The sequence below is a fragment of the Nycticebus coucang genome, chromosome 4, assembly GCF_027406575.1.
Source record: "Nycticebus coucang isolate mNycCou1 chromosome 4, mNycCou1.pri, whole genome shotgun sequence".
NCBI lineage: Eukaryota > Metazoa > Chordata > Mammalia > Primates > Lorisidae > Nycticebus > Nycticebus coucang.
In genome coordinates, this window is record NC_069783.1 from 27400269 (window position 1) to 27421651 (window position 21383).

The 21383-nt window shown below is 52.1% G+C and overlaps 2 protein-coding genes across 2 annotated transcripts in view; both read right to left on the reverse strand.

Moving 5' to 3' along the window:
• LOC128584640 (ALK tyrosine kinase receptor) overlaps positions 1 to 7990 on the reverse strand; it is a 39646-nt gene extending 31656 nt beyond the window's left edge. The window contains exons 1-7 of the mRNA XM_053589709.1: positions 7893 to 7990; positions 7224 to 7376; positions 5936 to 6040; positions 3739 to 3925; positions 3123 to 3213; positions 2952 to 3016; positions 913 to 1042 (exon numbers count right to left, since the gene is read on the reverse strand). Of these exons, the coding sequence (XP_053445684.1) occupies positions 913 to 1042; positions 2952 to 3016; positions 3123 to 3213; positions 3739 to 3925; positions 5936 to 6040; positions 7224 to 7376; positions 7893 to 7959 (798 nt within the window). The 5' untranslated portion in view covers positions 7960 to 7990. The remainder of the gene's footprint in view (positions 1 to 912; positions 1043 to 2951; positions 3017 to 3122; positions 3214 to 3738; positions 3926 to 5935; positions 6041 to 7223; positions 7377 to 7892) is intronic.
• Positions 7991 to 8988: 998 nt separating this feature from the next.
• The window catches only part of LOC128584279 (ALK tyrosine kinase receptor-like), a 55041-nt gene continuing 42646 nt past the window's right edge, over positions 8989 to 21383 (reverse strand). The window contains exons 5-9 of the mRNA XM_053589322.1: positions 18931 to 19081; positions 12965 to 13096; positions 12229 to 12373; positions 9206 to 9308; positions 8989 to 9049 (exon numbers count right to left, since the gene is read on the reverse strand). Coding sequence (XP_053445297.1) covers positions 8989 to 9049; positions 9206 to 9308; positions 12229 to 12373; positions 12965 to 13096; positions 18931 to 19081 — 592 coding nt within the window. The remainder of the gene's footprint in view (positions 9050 to 9205; positions 9309 to 12228; positions 12374 to 12964; positions 13097 to 18930; positions 19082 to 21383) is intronic.

The following is a 21383-nucleotide window of genomic DNA, read 5'->3' on the forward strand; positions in this document are numbered from 1 at the left end:
GGCCTTGTAGAAACAATATGAGGGCTCATAAGGCAAAGGTATTTTACATTGACCTGACTAAGGGTGGAGATTGGATCAGCCGTGACCTTTCTGGGTTTCTGCCCCCACTCCAAGTCCCTGTGGGTGGTGTGATCAGGCTGGGCTTTCTGTAGCAAGTGGCAGCGAGTCTCTCTCTGCTTTCCCGGAGGCAGGAAGGTGCCACCGCTGTCACGTGTAAATCTCTTCCCTGTGGCCCCGAGGTCCCCGGCAGTCCAGCAGCTCCTGGAGAAAGCCTGGATCCTAAATCTGGGTCCTGCATAGCCGTAGATCCAGTCCTGAGCAGCACCAGCTGGACTGCAGAGGCAGGCAGGGGTTGCCCAGCAGCTGCTTTATGATGCAGAACCACCTTTGAGATCTGTTTCTCTCACTTGTGCAGATTCTGAGGTTAAGGGGGTGACTGCCCTAAACCATATAGCCAAGCAGGGGATGGAACTCAGGCTTCCTGGGTCCAGCCTAGCTTTCTTCACCCAGGCTTTATACCCCAACCAGAACATGTGGGCAGCACCTTTCCTAATATTTCAGCATTTTACTTTTATAAAGGTCAGAATGCCCAGGTGCTACTGTCCCTGTTTAAGACACGAGGATAATGGGTTCAGAGTAAGTGGCTGAGGAGCGACCTGCTCCAGGTCAGTTTGCTGAGTTAGCAACACAGCTGGTTGCAACACAGAGCAGATTGCATGGACCTTGCACAAGCTCTTTGGGGCTGGGGCTCAGCTGTCATCTACCCTGTCCATTCTGTCCCAGTCAGTCCGCTATAGCCAAGCCCTAGGGCCGCCTCCCTTGGTCCTGCTGAGAATGCTGCTCCCCAGGCTGCCCGGTCTTGCTCCTTCCTTCCCTAGGCACAACCTCTGGGGCAAAGACTGTCCCACTCACCGGGCGCGGGCGGGTCTCTCGCAGGAAGGACTTGAGGTCTCCGCCCGCCATGAGCTCAAGCAGGATGAACCGGGGCAGGGCCTGCAGGCTCACCCCGATGCAGCGCACGATGTTCTGGTGATTGAATTTGCTGCGGAGCAGAGGAGGATGCAACCAAGTTAACAGAGCTGAGTCTGGGCAAATCTTAAGAGGGGGAAGCAGGATACAAAGTTACATTTTCAGCAGCCACAACCTGTAAATGCACTCTGTAAATGCCATTCTGTAAGTAGGTGTGCGGGTCCCAGGAGGACTCTGTGCAGAATTTCCCTGCCAAGCAGGTGGAAGAACCTGGCACAGGCGCTGGGGTGGGAGAGTGCGTGTGGGGACAGGAGAGACATGGACACATGGACTGGGCAACAGAATTCAGGGCTGAGCACTCCAGGAAGGCCTCGGGAGGGACAGCGTAAGCCATGCTGGTGACAGTGTGTGGGAAAGAGCCAGGAGGACAGGTGGCTTCATGGTTCCTGCAGTCTCCTGTGGATTCCCCAGGGGAGGGAGTAAGTTGGGGCAAGAGGCCCTGAGATTTGGGTTTTATTGTTAACGTGATCCCATTAGGGTCCACAGGGCAGCAGGCCAGGAAACTCCAGGTGTGCGTGCACACACACACACACACACACACACAGGTGCGCGCGCGAGTTAATAATTAGTTGTTATCCAGTAGTGAGATTGAGTGACTTGAGTTTTCTTCTATAAAATCTCACACTTGCCAAGTCTTATTTAATTATCATGTATTACCTGTATAATCAGAAAATGAACATTTTTAATTTTTTAATTTTTATTTTTTTGAGACAGGGTCTGCTCTGTCACCCAGGCTGGAGTACAGTGGTGTGATTGTAGCTCACTGCAACCTCAGATGATTGTAGCTCACTGCAACCTCAGATTCCTGGGCTGAGTGGTCCCTCTGCCTCAGCCTCCTGAGCAGGTAGGACTACAGATATGTGCTGTCATTCCCAGCTAATTAATTTTTGTTTTGTTTTGTGGAGATGGGGGTCTTGCTATATATTTATTACATAGGCTGCTTTCAAACTCTTGACCTCAAGTAATCCTCCCACCTATATTTTAAAATGGATTCAGCTTGTTAATTTAAATATTGAAGTTTTTAATATTTAAAATATTATCCGGATTTTAAATTTCCGGATTTTTTATTTCCGCCAGTCCTAGCTTGCAGATCTAGTGGGGACTGCAAATTTAAAAATCCGGAAATTTAAAATCCCTCCCAAACTGTTGGGATTATAGGCAAGAGCCACTGTTCTCAGTCAATAAACGTTATTTTTAAAGCAATGCATTGACCCCACCATACATTCTCCTGTGGCTTTAGACCCCACAGGCAGGTCACTCGTGCCTATTCCACCAAGAGGACACTCTAGGCTGCCCCCACCTGTCAGCCTGTCAGGATGCGCAGAGACTTCCTAAGGCAACCAGGGGCCATGACCTCCCTCGATCCCCTACCCAGATCTCAAGGTCAGACAACTGCCCCTCCTTAAGAGGATCTGCTGTCAGAGCAGATGCCCTCAGGAGCCTCAGGCTCTGAGTTTCCCACTTCAATCCAGACACACAAGTTAAAGGGTGCAGGCCAGCTGAGACTCAGCCCTGCCAACATGGACCCAGGGATGGGTGGCCTCACATGGGGGGTGCAGTCCCCACTAGATCTGCAAGCTAGGACTGGCGGAAACCAGCATGCTCTATTTCTTAAGAAAACTGTCAAAAACTAGCATGCTTAACTTTTTAAGCAAAAGTGAGGGGACCAGAACTGATGAATGACCACAGGGACATTGTCGTAGGCAGTGACACAGTAGAATTATCACAAGGGTTTTTTTCTGAGACAACGGTCATGAATTATTCCTCTCTGGTAAAAGTGTCAAGAGTGTTCAGGAGCCTCCTATGGGGGAGGCAGGGACATGCAGGGGCCAGTGCCATTTTCCTTGGAGACATCTGTCTGTTAGAGAAGTTGTCTCCCTGTCGGTTGTGGCGGTGGGGTGTGTGTGTCCCTGTGGCTTTACCTGATGATCAGGGCTTCCATGAGGAAATCCAGCTCGTCCTGTTCTGAGCACACCTCTGGCAGTGTCTGGGCACAGAAGGGGAGAGTGGGGAGGGAGGAAGGCTGTGAGCTGAGAGCTGCAGCCCACAGGGGCCGCAGGCCCAGGTCAGGCTTAGAGGGAGCTGCCTCCTACCTTTACAGCCACTTGCAGGGGGCTTGGGTCATTGGGCATTCCAGATACCTGGCCTTCATACACCTCTCCAAATGCGCCATGGCCCAGACCCCTGTGCAAAGAAGAAAAGACGGGCAGAGTGAAACAGGCCACTGTAAAGAGGCCACCTGTGCCCCTGAGCCAGGGGTCACATTTGGTGGACAAAGACAAGAGGCAGGAGTAACAGCCTTTGTCTGCTTTGCAATGCAATCCCCGGCCTCCATGCTTTGTCTGAAAACTGGTAAGAGAGGTTTCAACCAGGGATTTATGACAATGGTCAAATGTTTATTCATTCAATCGACAGCTATTGACTATGATATGTGTCAGGGACACAGAGGTGTGCCCCGGGAGGCGCCCACTCCTTGCGGAGGGACAGAGCACTGGCAGACACTTGCTGTGGGGTGTTGGTGGTGAGTGATGAGGGATGCCAGGCTGCCCTGGGTGCTCAGAGGAGGGTACTTTGCCCCTCCTGAAGGGAGTGGGCTGGATGGCTTGAGGGGGGACCCCCTATTGGATTTTTTGGAGAGCTCTGGTTCTTGGTGTTTTCCTTGCTTTGTGTAAACTCCATGGACATCTAGGACAGTAGCAAGGCCCTCACCGAAGGAGAGCGATGTTTTTCCGTGGCACCTCCTTGAGGTCACTGATGGACGAGGTCTTGCCGGCGAAGCAGTAGTTGGGGTTGTAGTCGGTCATGATGGTCGATGTGCGTAGCTTGCTCAGCTTGTACTCAGGGCTCTGTAGCTCCATCTGCATGGCCTGCAGCTCCTGGTGCTTCCGGCGGTACACTGCACACAGGTGGGCAGCTGCGCTGTGGCTGGACCATGTGGTCTGGCCCTAGAAGGCCAGCATAGACCACCTCCACCCGGAAGCCTCCCTGGATCCCCATTCTCCATCTCCTCCCCTGAGCTCTAAACCTTTCCATTGTACTTAGTAACACTAGCCCATGAGTATAGATGTGAAAGTGTATTTTTAATTGAAATATCATTTAAAGTGAACCTAAAGCTTAAGATTATAAAAGGAAAAGATTTCATTGTATCAAAAAGGGCAGTCACGTTAGTTTGAGGCCTTCCAGAATCAGACTCAAGATGGGATTAGACATGCCAGGATTTTATTAGTGGAATTCTTGGGAGAGAAAATGTGGAGGGAGCCAGGAGAGGCTGGGGAACCATCAAACTGTGTCATAGGCCTGACCCTCTGTGAAGGAAGGAGGGAGGGAAGGTTGGGTAGCAGCTCCCTAGATGCCATGCAGCCTAGGGAAGGCTCTGCAGCACCCTTGGGAAGTTCTGAGCTAAAGTTGGCCAATTCCTCTCAGAGGAGCCCCATGTCTCCCAGGAACCAGCCTGTCTTAGTATTTCTGCAATGCTCAGTCACTGAGTACGGCAGCCTCAATACAAATGCAGCAATGAGGTCCTGGTTGATCATTTTCTGTGGTTGGAGAACTGCCAAATAGGAGAAAAATCTCTAAGTTGGTATCTCAGGACTTGTGTCAGTGATGCTGACCGGGTCGCCTGACCACTTGGGACCTCAGTTTCCTTCTCTGTAGATGGGCGTGGTAACCCCTGTCCTGATTCCCTAAGCCCTCTTTCCCCACCTGCCAGGGTTGTCATAATGAAATGAGTTCACCAACATAAAATGGTTTTGAAAAATCTTGAAGCGCTTTACCAGTGTGGGTCACCATTCTCAAGTTACTCCTTCACGGGAGGATGTCTGTAAGGCCAGCTTCATGGGAGGCCAAGGAAATTGCCATTTGTGAGTCAGGTGTAGTGGCGCAAGCCTGTAGTCCCAGCTACTTGGGAGGCTGAGGCAAAAGGATTGCTCAAGCCCAAGAGTTTGAGGTTGCTGTGAGCTAGGATACCATGGCACTCTACCCAGGGGAACAGAGTGAGACTCTGTCTCAAAAAAAAAAAAAAAAAAATTTGCCTTTTGGGTGGGTGCTGTGTGAAGCCTTGTCACTTCTGGATGGTGCAAGTAAGTCAGCCACTGTCCTCCCCCTCCCCCCTCTGTGAAATGTGTCAGCCTGATGATCACAAGGTTACTTGGACATTTAATAAACTGAGATGTGTAAATTGCCAGGCATGTAGTAAGCACGAAACAAGCGTTTGCGCCTACAGTCCTGTTCATGGTAAGGATGTCATGTACAGGGACACACACATGCTGCCCTCTCCTGCCACCTGCGGGTCCCCCCTCCTCTACCAGCGCTGGCCTGCAAGGGCTCCAAGGGGACCTGCCCTTTCCCCTTTTCTTGCCACTGCCCATCCGTTCTGGGCATCTAAAGGGCCAGCAATAGGAGCAAGGCTGGACTATGCCGAGCCCTTTGTAACCTGTGGGTCAAGTCACTTTGGCTCACGGGCTGAATGGAAACACCCAGAAACCAGCTTTTCATCCTCTCTGCCTAGAAAAGGGACATCTGGAGAAGATGGGGACTTGAGCATTGCATAGGGAGTGAACCAGGAGCTGTGCCCACAAACCCGCATGAGGGCGGGTGTGAAGTCTGAAGGCAGGTGTGAGCTTTAGCCACTGTGTTGACTACTGCAGAGTCCTTCCCATCCTCAGCAGCCAGGAAAACACAAGGGGCCGAAGTCCAGAATTGGGGCTTCCTCTAGGGGACAGCAGCTGCTTTGCTGGGGGGAGGGTTGGGAGTTTCTATCTGGCTGTGTCCCACCCTAATCACCACCCCACCCAATTCCAGGGACCCTTAGGACAGAGCGACAACTTGGTATCCACAGCACAGCCTGAGACACTCCTCAGACCGGCCTTCTTGCCCTGTGGGAGCCCCGGGGGTCTGGTGTACTCACCGATCATGATGCCGGAGAAGGCAAGGACCAGGGCAGCCACAAGGGCAGAGGTCACGACGGAGAGGACCAGGGAGAGCGGCAGGTGGGGCTCTGGGGTAGGTGACACTGGAAGACAGGTCCCCACGGGCACTGACAACCACGCAGCTTCTCTTCTGAGCTGGCCCTAGTCAGAAATAACCTCCCCAGCTGGGACAAAAGCCTGCTGTTCCTTCCTCTCTCGGGGCGCTTTGTCATCCCTGCCTTTTCAGGGGACCATGGGCAGGACACAGACTCATCCAAGTTTTACAGGCTTTCAACAGCAGCTTTTGGGTGGAGGGAGGGAAGGTTTAACAGGGTTGAATACACAATTCTGGGTGTTAGTCCCGAATGTCAACTGTCCTCCTCTAGGGAGAAGGTGGGAAAGCAGACACAAAGAGATTTGGGGCCTCACATGGTTCAGCACTTGGTATCGCTGGACAGGGGTGTGTGACACCTTTTACCCCCTCTGAGGCTGCTGCTTCCCTGTGGCCCAGGGCACTGTGCCCGGAGCATGCAGGGACGGTGTCCTGGGCCTGTGGGCAGGTCCACACAGAAGCACTGTGTTGGGTACTGGACACTACATTTCTTTTTTTGTAGAGACAGAGTCTCACTTTATGGCCCTCGGTAGAGTGCCGTGGCCTCACACAGCTCACAGCAACCTTCAACTCCTGGGCTTAAGCGATTCTCTTGCCTCAGCCTCCCGAGTAGCTGGGACTATAGGCGCCCGCCACAACACCCGGCTATGGACACTACATTTCAAAAGGGCCCTGACAACTGGGACACATGCAGAAGAGGGACAGTGGGGTGGGGAGGACAAACAAAATGTATCTTGTGTGAACCGCTCAGAACAAACGGGGGTTATTTCACGTGAGAAAATGTAAAGGAGGAGGGAGGCACCGTCTGCAAACTGCACTTCAAAGGCTGTCATGAACAAGGGCACCTACGAGAGGAAAGGGACAGAGCGCCCTGCGGGCAGTGAGGTCCCTGTCACCGATGGTGTTCAAGTGGACATGGGATGGCCTCTTGGTGGGGATGCCAGAGGGCTCCTGCCCTGGGTTAGAGACAGGACAGGGGGAATTTTCAGGCCCCTTCAGGAGCTGTGGCCCACCATCCATACACTAGTGGTCAGAGCATCTGTGCTGTGGCAGGTGGGAGAGGGACAGGAAGTTTACAAAAAACTTGAATCCAAGGTGTCGTGGAACCCCAGAAACCAGCTGTAGCCATGGGCCAAAGCTCAGGCTCTGGGCCGTCCCTGCCCCCATCCCCTTACCAATGCAGGAGACACCGTCTTCAGCTAACACCGTCCCATGGTCACAGAAGCAGATGACCTTGTGGCTCTCGGGGTCCATGTGACATTCGTCTACCTCACAGTGACTGCAGTTTAGGTAATGCTTAATGTTCACTTCCCCGTGGCCCTCCATCACTGTTGACAAGGAGGGAGGGTAAGTCTGGGGTGGAGCCTGTGAAGACCGCCTTGCACCTCGTTCTCAGCCTAGTGGGGCCCGGCAGAATGACTGTGCTCTCTCTCCAGCTGGTGCCTATGGTTTCTCTGGTTCTTGTTCCTAGGTCCCACTGCCACTGGAGCCTCTGGTGAGGAGCCTGGACAGAGGATGTGGGGTGCCCACCGAGGTCTGCATTTTGTGTGTACCTTGGAGAGTACACACAAAATGTACCCTTGAGTGACCCTTCAGTTGGCTGGTTCAGGCATGCCAGCTATGACTGTGCCATTTTCTAGGACGAGCCTTCTTGGCAGTCAGTATCCCACCTCCATGTCAGTATTAAACCACATGAACTGACTTACGGAAAACTGGGTGAGGTAAGCCATTGGAAGACCTGCCCACAAGGGACCCATAATTATGCCTTTGTATTCTGGACAGGTGTGAGCAGCCCTGAGGTTTTAGCTTAAGGAGGTTTGTTCTGCTACCTGGCAGAGGAGTACCTTTCAAAGCCGGGGTGTACAAGATGCCCAGTGGACTGATGAAGGAAACCCCATCCTCCCCGTCCATTTCAGGGTCATTGTTGGAGGCTGCGTTGCCGCCTGTGGCAAACCAGAGAGCAGTTTAACACAGAGAAGTGGGTGCCAACATCTCAACACACATGCGCATCAGCGGGGCGTGCAGCTCTGGCCAAAGCCAGGGGGTCACTAGGGGCCTTGGGTTGGGCATTGGAGAGGGAAGGGAGGCTCAGGGCACAGTAGCTACACTTGGGGCTTGGTATGTGGACACTTTCCCCCCCGACCTGGTCCAGACCAACTCCTAGGCGGGGGAGTCTTTGTCATTCTGCTAGGCCCCACTAGGAAAGCAGTCAATGTGAGTGAGAGTCCAGAAAGTTCTGGTCTCCCCAAGCTGGGATACACCCTTGGTGCCTCTTCTAGGACCTGTCAGGACAGTAGCACTGAGGAGCTGGCCCATCCCATGGGGTGAGAGTTGGGGCTTTGGAGATGAGCCCCTGTGCCCTGAGGCTCCTGTCCCTCCTTTCACCTGGGGCTGAATGATCGCTGGGCTCCCTGCCTCGGGCTCCTCCTCCCACCCAGGACTTGGGAAGGATGAGCGTGTGGTTAACCCAAGCATCTGACACACAGCGTTAAAGCAAAACACAGACACGAACATCACAGCAGGGCATGCAGTGTCCTAGTCTGGGGGGCGGGGGATTCCTCTCCCAGCCTCTCAGCATCAGAAGGCTCTTCTGATTGTGCTCAGAGGCCCAGAGGAAGCAGCTGGGGGCAGTTCCCAGCAGCATGGGAAGTGGAGGGCTGGGGCCGGGAGTGGGGTGTGGAGCTCGTGAAACCACAAACTGGTCCCTTCAGGAGCTGGCTTGGCCAGGCCATCCAGAGGGAGGCTGGGGGAGACCGGCCTCTGAGGGTGCCATGCCAGCGAGTCTCTATGGGTGGCTCAGAGAATGGTCTGGAAAGCCCAAGCCTCTTTGGCATGGGCTTTGAGGGACATCAAGAGTCCTATGGGCTCTTGATGCTGCTTCTAAGGGAGCCTCGAGGCAGGATGCTGGCTCAAAAGCCAACACCCTGCCTCTGGCTGGTCTCAGTGGGGAGGGAAGCGTGCAGTCACAGTCCACACAGGGTCAGGGGAGGGCAGGGGCTGGCTGGGAAGGGGCAGGAAAGTGGGGTGCCTAGGACTAAGGGGGAGGGAGCGACACCTTGAACACGAATCATCTTTACCTATGTATCCTCCGCCTCCTCCACCGGAGGAGCACCCCCCGCCACCCCCTCCGAAACCCCCTCTGGTCTCCCACCCCCACTTCTTCATGGCCTGGGGGCAGGAATGTCCTCCGGTGGCACCCTCCAGCAAAGATTTTCCAGCCCAGAGCAAGGAAGTGTTATCATTCCAGCCACCTCCACCACCTGTGGGGGAGATGAGGAAGGGGTGTGTGAGGACCTGGCAGGGTGAGCTTTGTGCTTTGACAGAGGAGGCAGGACCTGGGGCTGTGAGGGATGCTCTCGTCAGCCCTAGCTCCTGGGGACCATCTGCAGTGGGGTCTAGGGGCTTCAGAGTCCACAGCTGGAGATCAGGAGTGGGCCATTTGCCCAGCTACAGCCCCGTGGGTCCGGGTGACAGCATGGCCATCCCTGCTTCCTGCCCAACTTCTCCGGCTCCAAAGCAGAGCTTGGGCTTGGTTAGGGACAGGGTGGGGCAAGGTGGTGGACAAACAGCATCCCAACTCAACTCCTTCCTCTGTCTTCCCTCTGTGCTGGCCAACCCCCAAGTTACAGGCTCAGAATGGAGAAGTGCGGGGCCTTCATTTCATGAATTGCTTCTCACCCTAACAAGAACTGGGACTCACCAGCCTTTGTGCAGTCAACCCCCCTGCAGAAGCCACTGTGCTGAGGTTTCTTTGGGGAATCCTGGACTAGACACAGAGCCCGGGGGGGAGTTATGGTTCGCTGTCTGTGAATACTGGGCAAGCGCTTCTCCATTCTGAGCCCGTAACTTGGGGATAATAAAGCCCACCTGGTGGAGTTTGATGCGCGGGTCAGAGGAGATAGTGAGTGTGTGAAATGCTCCACAAACTGCCAAATGTGGGGACTGTTAGGGGCTTGAGAGGCAGAACATGCATGTCCAGATGGCTTCATGGCTCAGCCTGTGTGGGGCTGCTCCAGGGCCGGGGCTGAGGCCCGAGGTTAGGAGCAGGAGCCCTGAGAGAGGGGCAGGTGCCACCCTGGCAAAAAAGGCAGCTTAGGTGCTGTGCTTCCCAGTGACGGGGCTGCTATAACTCTGGGGACATCTACAGACGTTGAACGTGGCAACAGGCTGACCACAATTCATCTTTCCTGCTGGTCTTCAAGATCTCAACACGTCCTCCCACCCCAAACGACTCCACACGCTGACATTTCAGCAGCATCTACAGCCATCCCTCAGCGTCCATGGGGATCGGCTCCAGGACCGAGGACACCAAACCATGGAGAAAAAATGGTGTAGAATTTGCATATAGCCTCTGCAAGCCCCCCAATGTGCTTCGTCATCTTGGCAATGCCGTGTAAATAGCTGTTATACTGTATTGTTCAGGAAAAAATAACGGGGGAAAAAGTCGGTTCATGTCCCATACTGATAAAACTGTCCATTATTTTTTTCCCCTAATAGTTTTGATCCTTGGTTGTTTGAACTCACAGGTGGGGCTCCACTGACACAGAGGACTCCGGGAGACCCTGTCCAGCACAGCATAGAGACCAGTTAGAAGGAGCAGAAACAGCAGCCTGTGGGGTTGCCAGAACCATAAAGGTTAATGGCCTGGAAGGGTTTCTAGAAGAACTTGTGGCCTGGGAGGGGCAAGAGAGGGTCCTGTAGGTGGAGAAAGCCAGATTTCAAAAATGAAGCTGAGGTCAGAAACTGGCTTGGGTCTAGAACAGGGCCAAGCGGAGCTGTGTTGAGGCCCTCAGGCAGGTTGTGGGGACTTTGTCAGCTGTGGAACCGCAGGGCTGGGGTGTTGTACTCAATTTCACATGACCGGCCTCCCATCTGCTGCCAGACAGGGGTGTGGGCCTGATGAGGCTGTACATGTCCCATAGCAGAGGGAAAAGTCCCCTGCACTGTGTTAGGGACCTGATATATTCCCTGGTGCTGGGCAGGACTGGGAGCAGAGTAAATGCAAAATAAAAAATTCAGGCTAAGAATAGCCCTGCTCTCACCCTATTCAGCCCCTAGCTGAGAAGCTTTCTGAATCCCACCAGCATCTTGGAGCCTTCAAGTAAATGTGTGGAGAACAATGGACATCAAAATCCAAATTAATCCAAAGTGCTTAAAGAAAGTAGATTGAGTCCCAGCTATGTGTTGAAAAGCATTCACCAGACCTCTGTGAGCCCCTCTTGTGTGAAACAGGAACGGCATCTGCCTGGGGGCCCTTACTGAGAGTACCAAGTGCTTCTTGGTTTGTTAGTTGCAGGGTGAATATTGGGGTAATGCGCGGTGGGCCTGATGACTATTTCTACCTGTTTATCTCTAGCTGTCTCTGTTGAAGAGAAAGGTTGAGCATTTGTTTTAATTAATTTCAAATTGTAAACGCCTTCAAAGGAGGATCTTTTTGTGTAGGGAAAAGGAATTGCGTTTGCTCCTTTAGAGATGGCTGACTTTATTTATTTATTTATATATATATTTTTAATTTTGTTTTTCAAATTTTTTTCTTTTATTTTTTAAATGAAATAATAACAGTGTACGTTAATGCATTTAAGGCATCCAGTGTACTCAGTACTATTATGAGACGGCTGACTTTAGAGGAATCCGAGAATTCACGTCTGCCCACATCTGTCCCGCTGCTGTGCTGCTGGCTCTTGCTAGCCCGGGATGACGACAGCCCCATTATGGAGATTCAAGGAGGCGTCCCAGCAAGTGTATGTGCGGGGCTGGCAGCCTTGGGCCTAGGGATGTGCACCACAGAGGCCTGGGGACCCTGACTGCACCTAGATTCCTTTTGTCAGCTCACACCCTAAGTGGGGGCCCCATCTCCCCCTGGAGGAAGGAGGTGCCCCAGGGGGAGGCTCTAGTAATTGCATTTTGGGAAAACCCTGGAGGGTCAGCTGGCCTACCCAAGGCTGCTCCCTGCTGCATTTTCTCAGTGATCAACCAATCCCAGGTGGACAGGGTGACCTGCAGGCCTCTAGGGTGCTGCCTGCCCTCTCTCCCTTGATGGTGGCATCAATATCCAGGGCTCCCAGCACATTGGGTACCAGTGACAAACACACTGTCAAGTGAATATTGGCAATGGGTCAAGCTGAAGCCCACCCCACCCCTTGGAGGTGTTCTGAGAAGGGCAGGGCTTGGGTGCCTTACCTGCGGCTCCGGAGTTGCCATTGAGCCCGAGAACGGAGGAGTTATTCTCTAGTCTTTCTGGGTGGAATGTGTCTGTCTTGGCCCCGTAGGCCCTGCCACCGCCCCCAGCTGCAATGATCAAGGGCACGGGCACGCCATCCTTCATCTGGCAGGGCAGACATTCGGAAACTGAGAAAGCGAGCCACAATTCTAACCCCAGAGACTCCAAGCCCTGGTTTAAATGTCTGAACCTCACCCAGCATTTGCTGGGCATTGGGGTGACCTGGTGACCTCTTCGTGGTCTAAGGTGTCTTGAGGGCTCTGGACTCATGGTACAATGACCATCAGCTCCTCACCCACTCCTGTATAAGCCAAGTTTCAATTAGGGAGGCAAAGCCACTGGCCCTGACCCCTGCAAGTTCCAGATTGAGCTCTCAGCCCCATTGTCCCCATGGGAGGACCTAGCAGGAGGCCTTTGCTATTAGTTTCTGGCCTGGCTGCAATGATGTCAGGAGAGTTCACCTCAGCACAGATAGCTGGTCCGGGAGGGCACAGTGGGGCCCTCTGGAACTCTAAAGTGGGTGACAAAGGTGAAAATTGGGCTGGTGAGTCAGCAAGAGCTGAGCCTGCCCTCCCTTGGGCAGACAGGTTCCATACCACTCTGGGCCTCAATTTGCTCATCTTTACATGGGAAATCAGAGCAGCCCAGAGGTTTCTAGCCCAGGATTGCACAGAAATCACTGCCCTTGGGACTTACCTTAAACACGTAGGTGGCTCCGCCCCCACCGCCGCCACCTCCTGCCCACTCATGCACGCTCCTGTTCACGCGGATTTCTGCCTCTATCACGTTGTTCTCGCCAACGCAGACTTTCTGGATTAACTGATTTGTCTGTAGAAATAAAAAGCTCACTAGGTCTGTGTCCAAACCAAGGTTCTCCACTTCCCAACAGACTCTATGCTTCAAGAGAGACTCTGTCTTTCAAAAAACTTATAGTTGAGTCGGGAAGGTGAAAAATATTTACAAATAACTGTCCCTCTGGGCAGTCTCAGGGAAGGACCACAAGGATAGCTCAGATACAAAAATGCTCTAAGAAGATGGGGGAGAGAAAGGGAGCCTTTATTGCTGAATGGTGATCAGGGAAGGCTGCCCGCAGGACGTAGCTTTTAGTAGGGCCTTGAAGGATGAGAAAACTTTTTGGCACAGAGAGTAGGGGGAAGTTAGGTCATTCCAGGTGGAGAGAGCAGCATTACCCAGGGGTAAATAGTTATTGGAGTTTGGGGAAAAGCCCAAGCATCTCTTTGGCTCAGAGAAGTTTTAGGACAGAGAGATTGTCCAGGAGGACCTGTTCGAATCCTGTAGACTCTGAAGATAGGATGACAAAGGTCATATGTAGTGAGATCGGGCTGGAGGTCCTGTAAATTAGGGCAGGTAGAGGGACCGAAACTGAGCGGTCAGATCGTGGCTGGAGGTAAACACAGGAGACGCTGAGGGGGCTTGAGAAGTTGCGGTTCTGAGGCATCAGGGGAAGAGAAAAAAGCAACAGTAAGCCAGACCCAGATTTTATTCCTAGTTCCTCTTTGGGAAAATCAGTTCTCTGGTTTGGACATTTTGTTCTGTCTTTCTTCCCAATTAATGACCCAGTTCTTGCCTCTAGAAAGCCTGTCACAATCCTGACTAGAGCTCTTGTCTGTCATGTAGGACAGGGAGTGAACTCTGCAGTTGGGCAGTCTGGGCTCAGAGCCCACCTGGGCGACTGTGGCGGAGGCACTTGGTGGGGAGCAGGAATGGTCGCCCGCTGTGCTACTTCCTTAGGGGAGCGCAAGCAAGTGTGGTAGTGTGTCACACATGTTAGGGACTGAAGGAATGGCTGCTGTTATTATTTGATTTAGATTCACTTCTACTCCTGGTGGGGGCTCCCCTGAGAGCCCCTGGGATTGTGCGGGAAATTTCTGTAACACACAAGCCCGGAATTGCAGAATAAAAAGGGCAATGCTTAAAAAATAGCCACCCCTGCTTGGCAGCCACCATGACACATATAGATGAATCCTCCAAACATCAGCCTGACCTCAGAGGAAAATGACTTTTCTTTCCTTTAATAGAAAAAAAGCCAATAAACCATCACATTTCCATTGAATGCTGCTGGGTAATCAGCCAGTGGACACGGCAATTCATCGTGAGCTACTCCGTAGGCTAAAGCACTCAGGGGTGCCAGCAACGAGTACTAGAGAAATTTCCAGATAAATAGTGGAGATGCAGTTTGTTGTATGGCATTTTGGATTTAATGACGGAAATAATTTGATACATTTTAGAGTGAATTTAGTGTGAGTAGAAGGCTCTGAGTTGCTATTGTGTAAGCTAATATTTCTTGTGTGTGTGCAGTGCTGTCCTGGGCTGCGGGAGACTCTGCTAAGTGTCACCCTGGCCAGGCATGAGCTACAAGGGCACACTGGGGCCAGGGTCAGGGGAGGAAGTGTGGACTGGCAGCTGGGCAGAGGACATGACAGCAGGCCCAGTCTGGGTTCTCGATGGCTCTGCGATGTTGGGAGAGGCACCTCCCCTCCCTAGACTTGCCTCCTTGTCTGTAAATCAAAGGGCTGCCCAGTCTGAGCCAGTGGTGCTAAGAAGGTCCAGCCCGCAGATTCTGCTCCCTTTCCTCCTTCCCTCTGGTGGGCAGCAGTGGGATCTCTAACCCTGGGGATGTTCTCTTCCCTGAACAGAACCTGGAGATGGCCAGGGTGGGGAGGAGGGGGGCGGGGCTTGAAGACGGCCTTTTCTGTAACTAGAGCCTGGACCCACACCCATCCCCTGCAGCCTTCTTTGGGGGCAGGTGGTGTCTTCTTTTCATCGGTGGGGGTGAGGACTAGCCCAGTCTCAGTTTGCACCTTGTCGGAGCCAGCGGCACTGTTTGGCAGAATTGCTGCACTTGGCTTCCAGGACTCCGTACCCTCCGGAGTCCCCTCCTGCCTCCCTGGGGCGTCTCTCCTTCAGCCCTTTCTGCTGACTTCTTTCTCTTTTCCTGACCTCTAAATGACTGGGCCCTTGGACCTCTCATGCAGGGGTGGGGAACCTGCGGCCTTCTGATTTCAGGATTGTTCTTTTTTAAGCACCAAAAGAAGTAAGAGAAGCTTCATTGTTCTCTGCTGTACCCCTTTTCATAAAATAATTTGTTTTGTAAAATTTGGATTCAATCAAAAGGCTGCACTCAAGGTTCCAGAGACATATGGCCCAAAGGCCATAGGTTCCCCAGCCCTGCTCAGAGCCAATCTCATCCTGTCTCAATTTTATGCTAATTTTTCACCTATTTATATCTCTACCCTGGACTTCTCCCCTGAATCCTGGCAGTATATTTCCTGCTCTCCTGTCTCCATTTGGCCGTCTACCAGGCCTCAACAACTCAGTGTGTCTGACACTGAACTCTGGATCCTGCCCCAAATCTGCTTTCTCTGCAGCATCCCCTAGCTCAGGTGATAGCTGCTCTTTTCTTCCAAGGGATCAGGTGCAATTTTCAGACTCATCCTTGACTCTTTTCTTTTTCCCAATTTCTCACCTGATCTGGCAGGAAATTCCTTTAGAATTTTCCTTCAAAGTATGCCCAGAATTCAACTACTTCCACCATTCCCATGGTGACCAACCTGGTCTGAGCCCCCGTCCAGCCCTCTTACCTCTGACCTCATCTCTCACTGACCTTCCCTGTCACTCCCTCTGCTCCTTCCAGGCTGTTCCTTGAGTGTATGAGGAAGGAGAATGAACCAGAGTGAGAATGGTGGGGAGCGAGGGAACAAGACACACAAGGGATGTACGCAAGGGATAAAGATGGGATCAGGAGAGCCAGAACAGCTAAGACTGCAGCCAACACTCAACTGTGGGTCTGGCTTTATTTATATAGTGTCTCAAACAAGGTTGCTTAATGATGTAAATCTTAAATGGAGCAAAGATTAACTTTAGGGAGAAAAAGCTGTGTGCTTGCTGGCATGATAAAAAGGAAAGCATGCAGGGGCTATGTGACTTTTGGCAGAGGAGAAGTGCTGGGGGTCGTTCCCTGAATGTCTGCCCAGGCTGGGGGTGTGTGGGGGCCCTGCCACCTCACAGCCTGTACTCCACAGTATGGGCACACGCCCACCTCAGGGGCTTGGCCTTTGGGGGGGGTCACTGTTTTCCCCTTCTCCCTCTTGAGTCTAAGTTCCTTGAGAGCAAAAAACTTTCTTTTGTTCACTGCTATATCCCAAGTTCCTGTAATAGTGACCAGCGATAGTAAGTACTCAATAAATATTTGTTGAACAAATTTGAAGAGATTGAGAGAGGTCTGGGTTGTGGACTGGCCCTTCACATTTGTCTTGCAGGCAATGATGGTGGGACTTAACATTTAGAGCAGTGAAGACCAGTGATTTTGCTCCCTAGGGGCACTTGGAAATATCTGAAGGCATTTTGATTGTCATCACTTTTGGTATGCCACTGGCATGAAGTAGGCAGAGGACACGGATACTGCTAAACACTCCACAAGACACAGGACAGCCCCCTACTCCAGCCCCAAGCACAAACAATTATCTGTTCTGAAAAGCCAGTAATGGCACTGTCGAGGAATCCTGATTTAGACTCAGGCCACCAAGTGAGGTCTGGAAGGAACAGGAGAAGCAAAGGCTGAGGGGTGTGTGTGTGTGTGTGTTGGTCGGGGAGCGGGTTTCTGGCAGCCAGAGCCCATTCCAGGTACCAGGAGCCGGGTGTGGCCGGGCACCTCTGAAGACTGACTTCCTCTGCAGACATGCAGCTGAATCAGCAAAGCTGCCAAATCCTGCAGTTTAATTCTTAAGAGTCCATTTCATTCTCTTGAGGCTCATCTCTAGACACAACTTTTTTTTCTGCCTAGGGAGAAGTGGAAATGAAAGGAGGCAAACTGAAAACAATCTTTCTTTTTCTCTTTCCTAATGATGCCCCGTGGAGCTTGGTTGGAAGACCAATGACTTTCCCTGCAAGCTCATGCTATGCCCAGCCCGACCAGCAGAGGGGGCTGCGCACCGTCCCTGGCTGAGAAACCCCTCCTCCTGCCAGTTGGGAATTCCGGCCCATCCCTGAAGTTTGAGACCAAGTCGGTTGATTAATAAAAATGATAAAGTGCAGCAACTCTAAGGAACAAGTAGATTACAATTGAATTAAAAAAAAGACGCGGTCCCGTGAAAAGACATAACTGATTACAATCCAATCAAGTAAAAGTCCCTTGTAGAAGTCAATGCAATCTTTCTGCTTAGATGAAAGAATTACATTAGCACTCAATAAATTCCTGTGAAAATTACAGCCGCCTGTAATTTAATGACTTAATATATTATATCAGCGGAAAGTTCTGACTATAGTTGCTAAATAAAAGTTGGAGTGGAGACGTTTCTCACGTAAGAGGTTGCATTTGCTCACTTGTCCTGTTGCTTCGACTTTGCTCAGTACGAGTGGGCCGTGTTACTTGCTCCCTCAGCTCCCGACCCAGGGCCTGGCTCGTAGGAGTGCTGACTTTATTTTGCCAAATTGAACTGCTTCCTTGGTAGCCCCTCTTCCCACATCTGTCCAGGCTGCCGTGGAGCAATTTTGTGGAGAAGGAGCCCTGGTCCTGGGTGTGAGAACACAGCTCCCATCCTTGGCCTGGGACCCTGCTCTGAGCAGCAGCCAAGCTTCAGGCGAGGGTGGGCTATGGCCCACTAGGAGACGGCCGCCCTGCAGGGTGCTGAGTTCCTGCTGGGACAGCCAGCATTGCCTGGCCCTGCCTGGCCCCAACGCAGGCAAGAAGCAAAGGACTAACTCTTCACTGTCTCACTGTCCAGATCACGCTGGGCTTTCTCAGCTCCTACTGTGGGACTTTTCCCTCTTTGGCAGTGGACCCTCCTGTGGGGTCAGAAACAGAATGACAGGCTGTTGTTGGGGCTGTAGAAGCTTGTCCAGTGATGGGGCTATCGGTGGAAAAAGGGAAAAGGCCGTAGGAACCAAGGCTTGAGCAAGTGTAGGATAGCCAAAACACGAGCCCAGAGTCTCTGCTCTGGGTTGCCTTGTGAGTGGCTTTGAATTCTTTGATCTCTGTTTTCTTTATCTGTAAAATGGGGGAAGGGAGTACGTGGTTGTCTAGTTCTGAGTCTATGCTTTGAATATATGTATATATATATATTGAAACTAATATATATATTTTAGTTTCAATCCCCCAAATAATAAATAATATATAAATACATTCTTTTTGTAACAGTTTTAGACATTATTGATAAAGCACCGCCTCCCCAGACATAACCCATATCTTTTAGAACTTTTTCCATACATTTGTATATGTGCACACACACACTGATATATAAAGCTATAAGTCTGTGATTTTTCAGCTGAACAAGAAATGTTTACCCTGGGATATTCCTGCTTCTAAGGACAGCAGCACTCTGCCCAGAATGATCAGGAAGTGGTCTGCAGCTCACTCTTCTGTTGAGAAGAGTAATTATTCACCCATTCAAATAAGACCCAGTTGTTGGTTTTAAGGGTCATTCATGAAAACCACAGCTCAGCCTTGGTCCTTGTGGGAACGTGAAACCCTACTAGCCACCATCACCTGCTTTCTTAAGCACACAAATGACCCTGAAAAAGGAGGGGCATTCTCAGGGAGAACAAGGCCTGTCCAGAAGAAGGTATTGGGTATTGGTGCCTCCAAGAAGCCTCTACTGGGCCTCGAGGAATGTGGATGAGAAATCCCCGCTCTGGGCACTTACACTGGGACAGGCGTCCTCCCCTTGCTGCCCAACCAGGATGTACAGCGTGTCATCCTTCTCCAGGTTGAAGAGGCCCAGCACAGACACACCATGGGACCGCATCATGGTGTTCTTCCCGCCTTTCCCGCCAGCGGCACCGTAGCCAGAGATGCTGCAAAGAGAGAGAAAAAGCACGTTGTCTCCTGCCACCAGCCAAGACTGAACCTTCCCTGCCAACCCAGCAGCTCCCAGTGGGCCAGGCACATCACCGTCATGGTGGGAGGCCAGCAGGGTGTTCCTCTTCCCGCTGTTGGGAGAGGGCGGTCAAGTTTAGAGAGACACAGGGAGTCGCCTCTGTCACAGAGCTAGGAAGGTGAGGACAGTGGGGAATGCTAGAGAGAAAGAGAGGGAAGGGGAGGAGGGGTGAGATGGGGGCGAGCAAGCGAGACAGTGTTAATGACTAATGTGCTAGGGTGACGGTTTCCCGAGCACCTGGGATTACCCCATTATGGCTTTCTCTCCTCATCCCAGGTTAAAGAACTCATGTGACCTCAGACAAGTAACTTCACTTTCCTGTTCCACATCTGTCCAGTGGGGATCACAAGAGAACTTGCCTCCCAGCCCACACATGTCATGACGAGTAAAGGAAGGAGACATGTAATCTTAGCCCGTGGTTGGCCTATAAGGAGCGCTCAGTAAGAATCATTATCATTAGTGATGACAGTAGCAGTCATGGGCGTGGTACAAAGTTTGAAAGTCTCCCCACAGGGTCTAGACACAAGGAGTTTCCTCCTGGAATGACTGAGGAGAGCAGTGTCTATGAGCACAGACTGTTTATTCCTGTCCCACAGCAACAAAGTGTGTGCCAACAACAAACAACCCATCGTGATGAAAATAAAAACAGAGCGTGGGGTGTGAGATCCCTTCTGCCGCCTCTTAGGTTGTTTCCATGAAGTCGAGCATGGATGGGGAAAAAAAGAACTCTCTTCTGAACCGTAGCAGAAGAGTGGTATATCTTGAAGACAGCGCACCAGCTAACAAATGCCTCCCCAGAGACCGCCGGGGGAGGTAACTAGGGAGGATTGCCAAGTTCCCATTCAGGTCCACAGTCCTCTGCGAAAAACTAAGAAGAGAAGCAAGGACATTGTGTCCCTGTGCACACAGCCTCTTCTCTGCCTACCGTTCTAGGAGTGCCCCACGTTCTGAGCAGGAGAGGGGCCCAGGGCTGTCTCCAGGGGCGAAGGTCAGGCTGTTTGCTAACGTGGTAGGTGAGGGACTGAGGTCTCTGTGGAATCTGCAGATGCAGAATTTGGGGCCCATGCTTGGGCACTGAAGGGAGCTCGTGGGGTGTCAGGAATGGCCTGAGGTTGTGTGCACCAGGGACAGCTCTGGGGCCTTGAAGGTCTCAAAAAGAAACTGGGAAGACAGTCTTCCTTATAAAGAGAAGTCCCATCGTAGAGTGGCCAAGTTGGGGAGACAAAGTGTAGGGCTCTGGGGTCCCTGATCAGGTCCCCCGTTTCCTGCCCATGTGCCTTCTGGGAGTCCCAAGCCCCTTCCCTAGTGAGAGAAGAATCATGCCTTCTTTTCCAAACCACATAGTAGTTCAGCAAAAGGAGAAGATGGGTCCAAGCCCTGAGCAAGCAGCAATCTCAGCACAAAGTAAAGGTCTCAGGTGCTCAGGGCTGCAGCAGGTGGTTGTGGGTTGTGGGGGGTGGTTGTCTACTCTGACAAGTAGAAAGAGGCAGGAGAAAGAGTCAGGGCTTGCGTGATACCTCTGACTGCAGCAGGTGGCAGGGCAGGAAGCCGGGGCCTGCCACCTGCTGGGTAGGGACCTAGGGGCTGATTGCCCAGCATCCTCCAGTGTGCCAGGCAAGATGTGTGTCACATACATACGGCATCCCCAATGGCCATAAACAGCAGGTGAATCTTATTGGACAGACGGGAAAACTGAGGCGCAGAGGGATTAAATAGCTCCTCTCAGGCCACATAGCTGGTCAGTGGTGGACTCTGGCCCAAACCCACACACTCCCCCTTGTGGAGGCTATTTCCCGTCCGACGTGCTTCTGGAACACAGCAAGGGTGGTCTGAGAAGCTGTGGGGTCTCCTGCTGCCTTTGGATCCTCAGCTAAGCATTCCCTTCCGATCTCCTAGAGATAGGCAAGGTGGAAGAGATAACTAAAAGGCCAAGAAAAGGAAGGCGAGAGGAAGTAGAATCATTTAGCTCAGAGAATGGAAGCCCAGTTAGGGCAGTGGGGTGGTGGCTTCCAGAGACTCTGCAGTCTGGGTACAGCAATGCAGATGGGTCCCAACTCTGTCCTGCTCACTGCTGCAGGTTTCTGGGGCTTGGTCAGGCTGCATGAAAGAGTCATTTCAACCTGAAGATGTGATTTGCTCAGCAAACTCCTGCCCGAGGTGAAATCCTGGTCCTGCCCACTCCTGCTGTGGCTGAGAGGTAAACTTCACTCTGCTCGGTC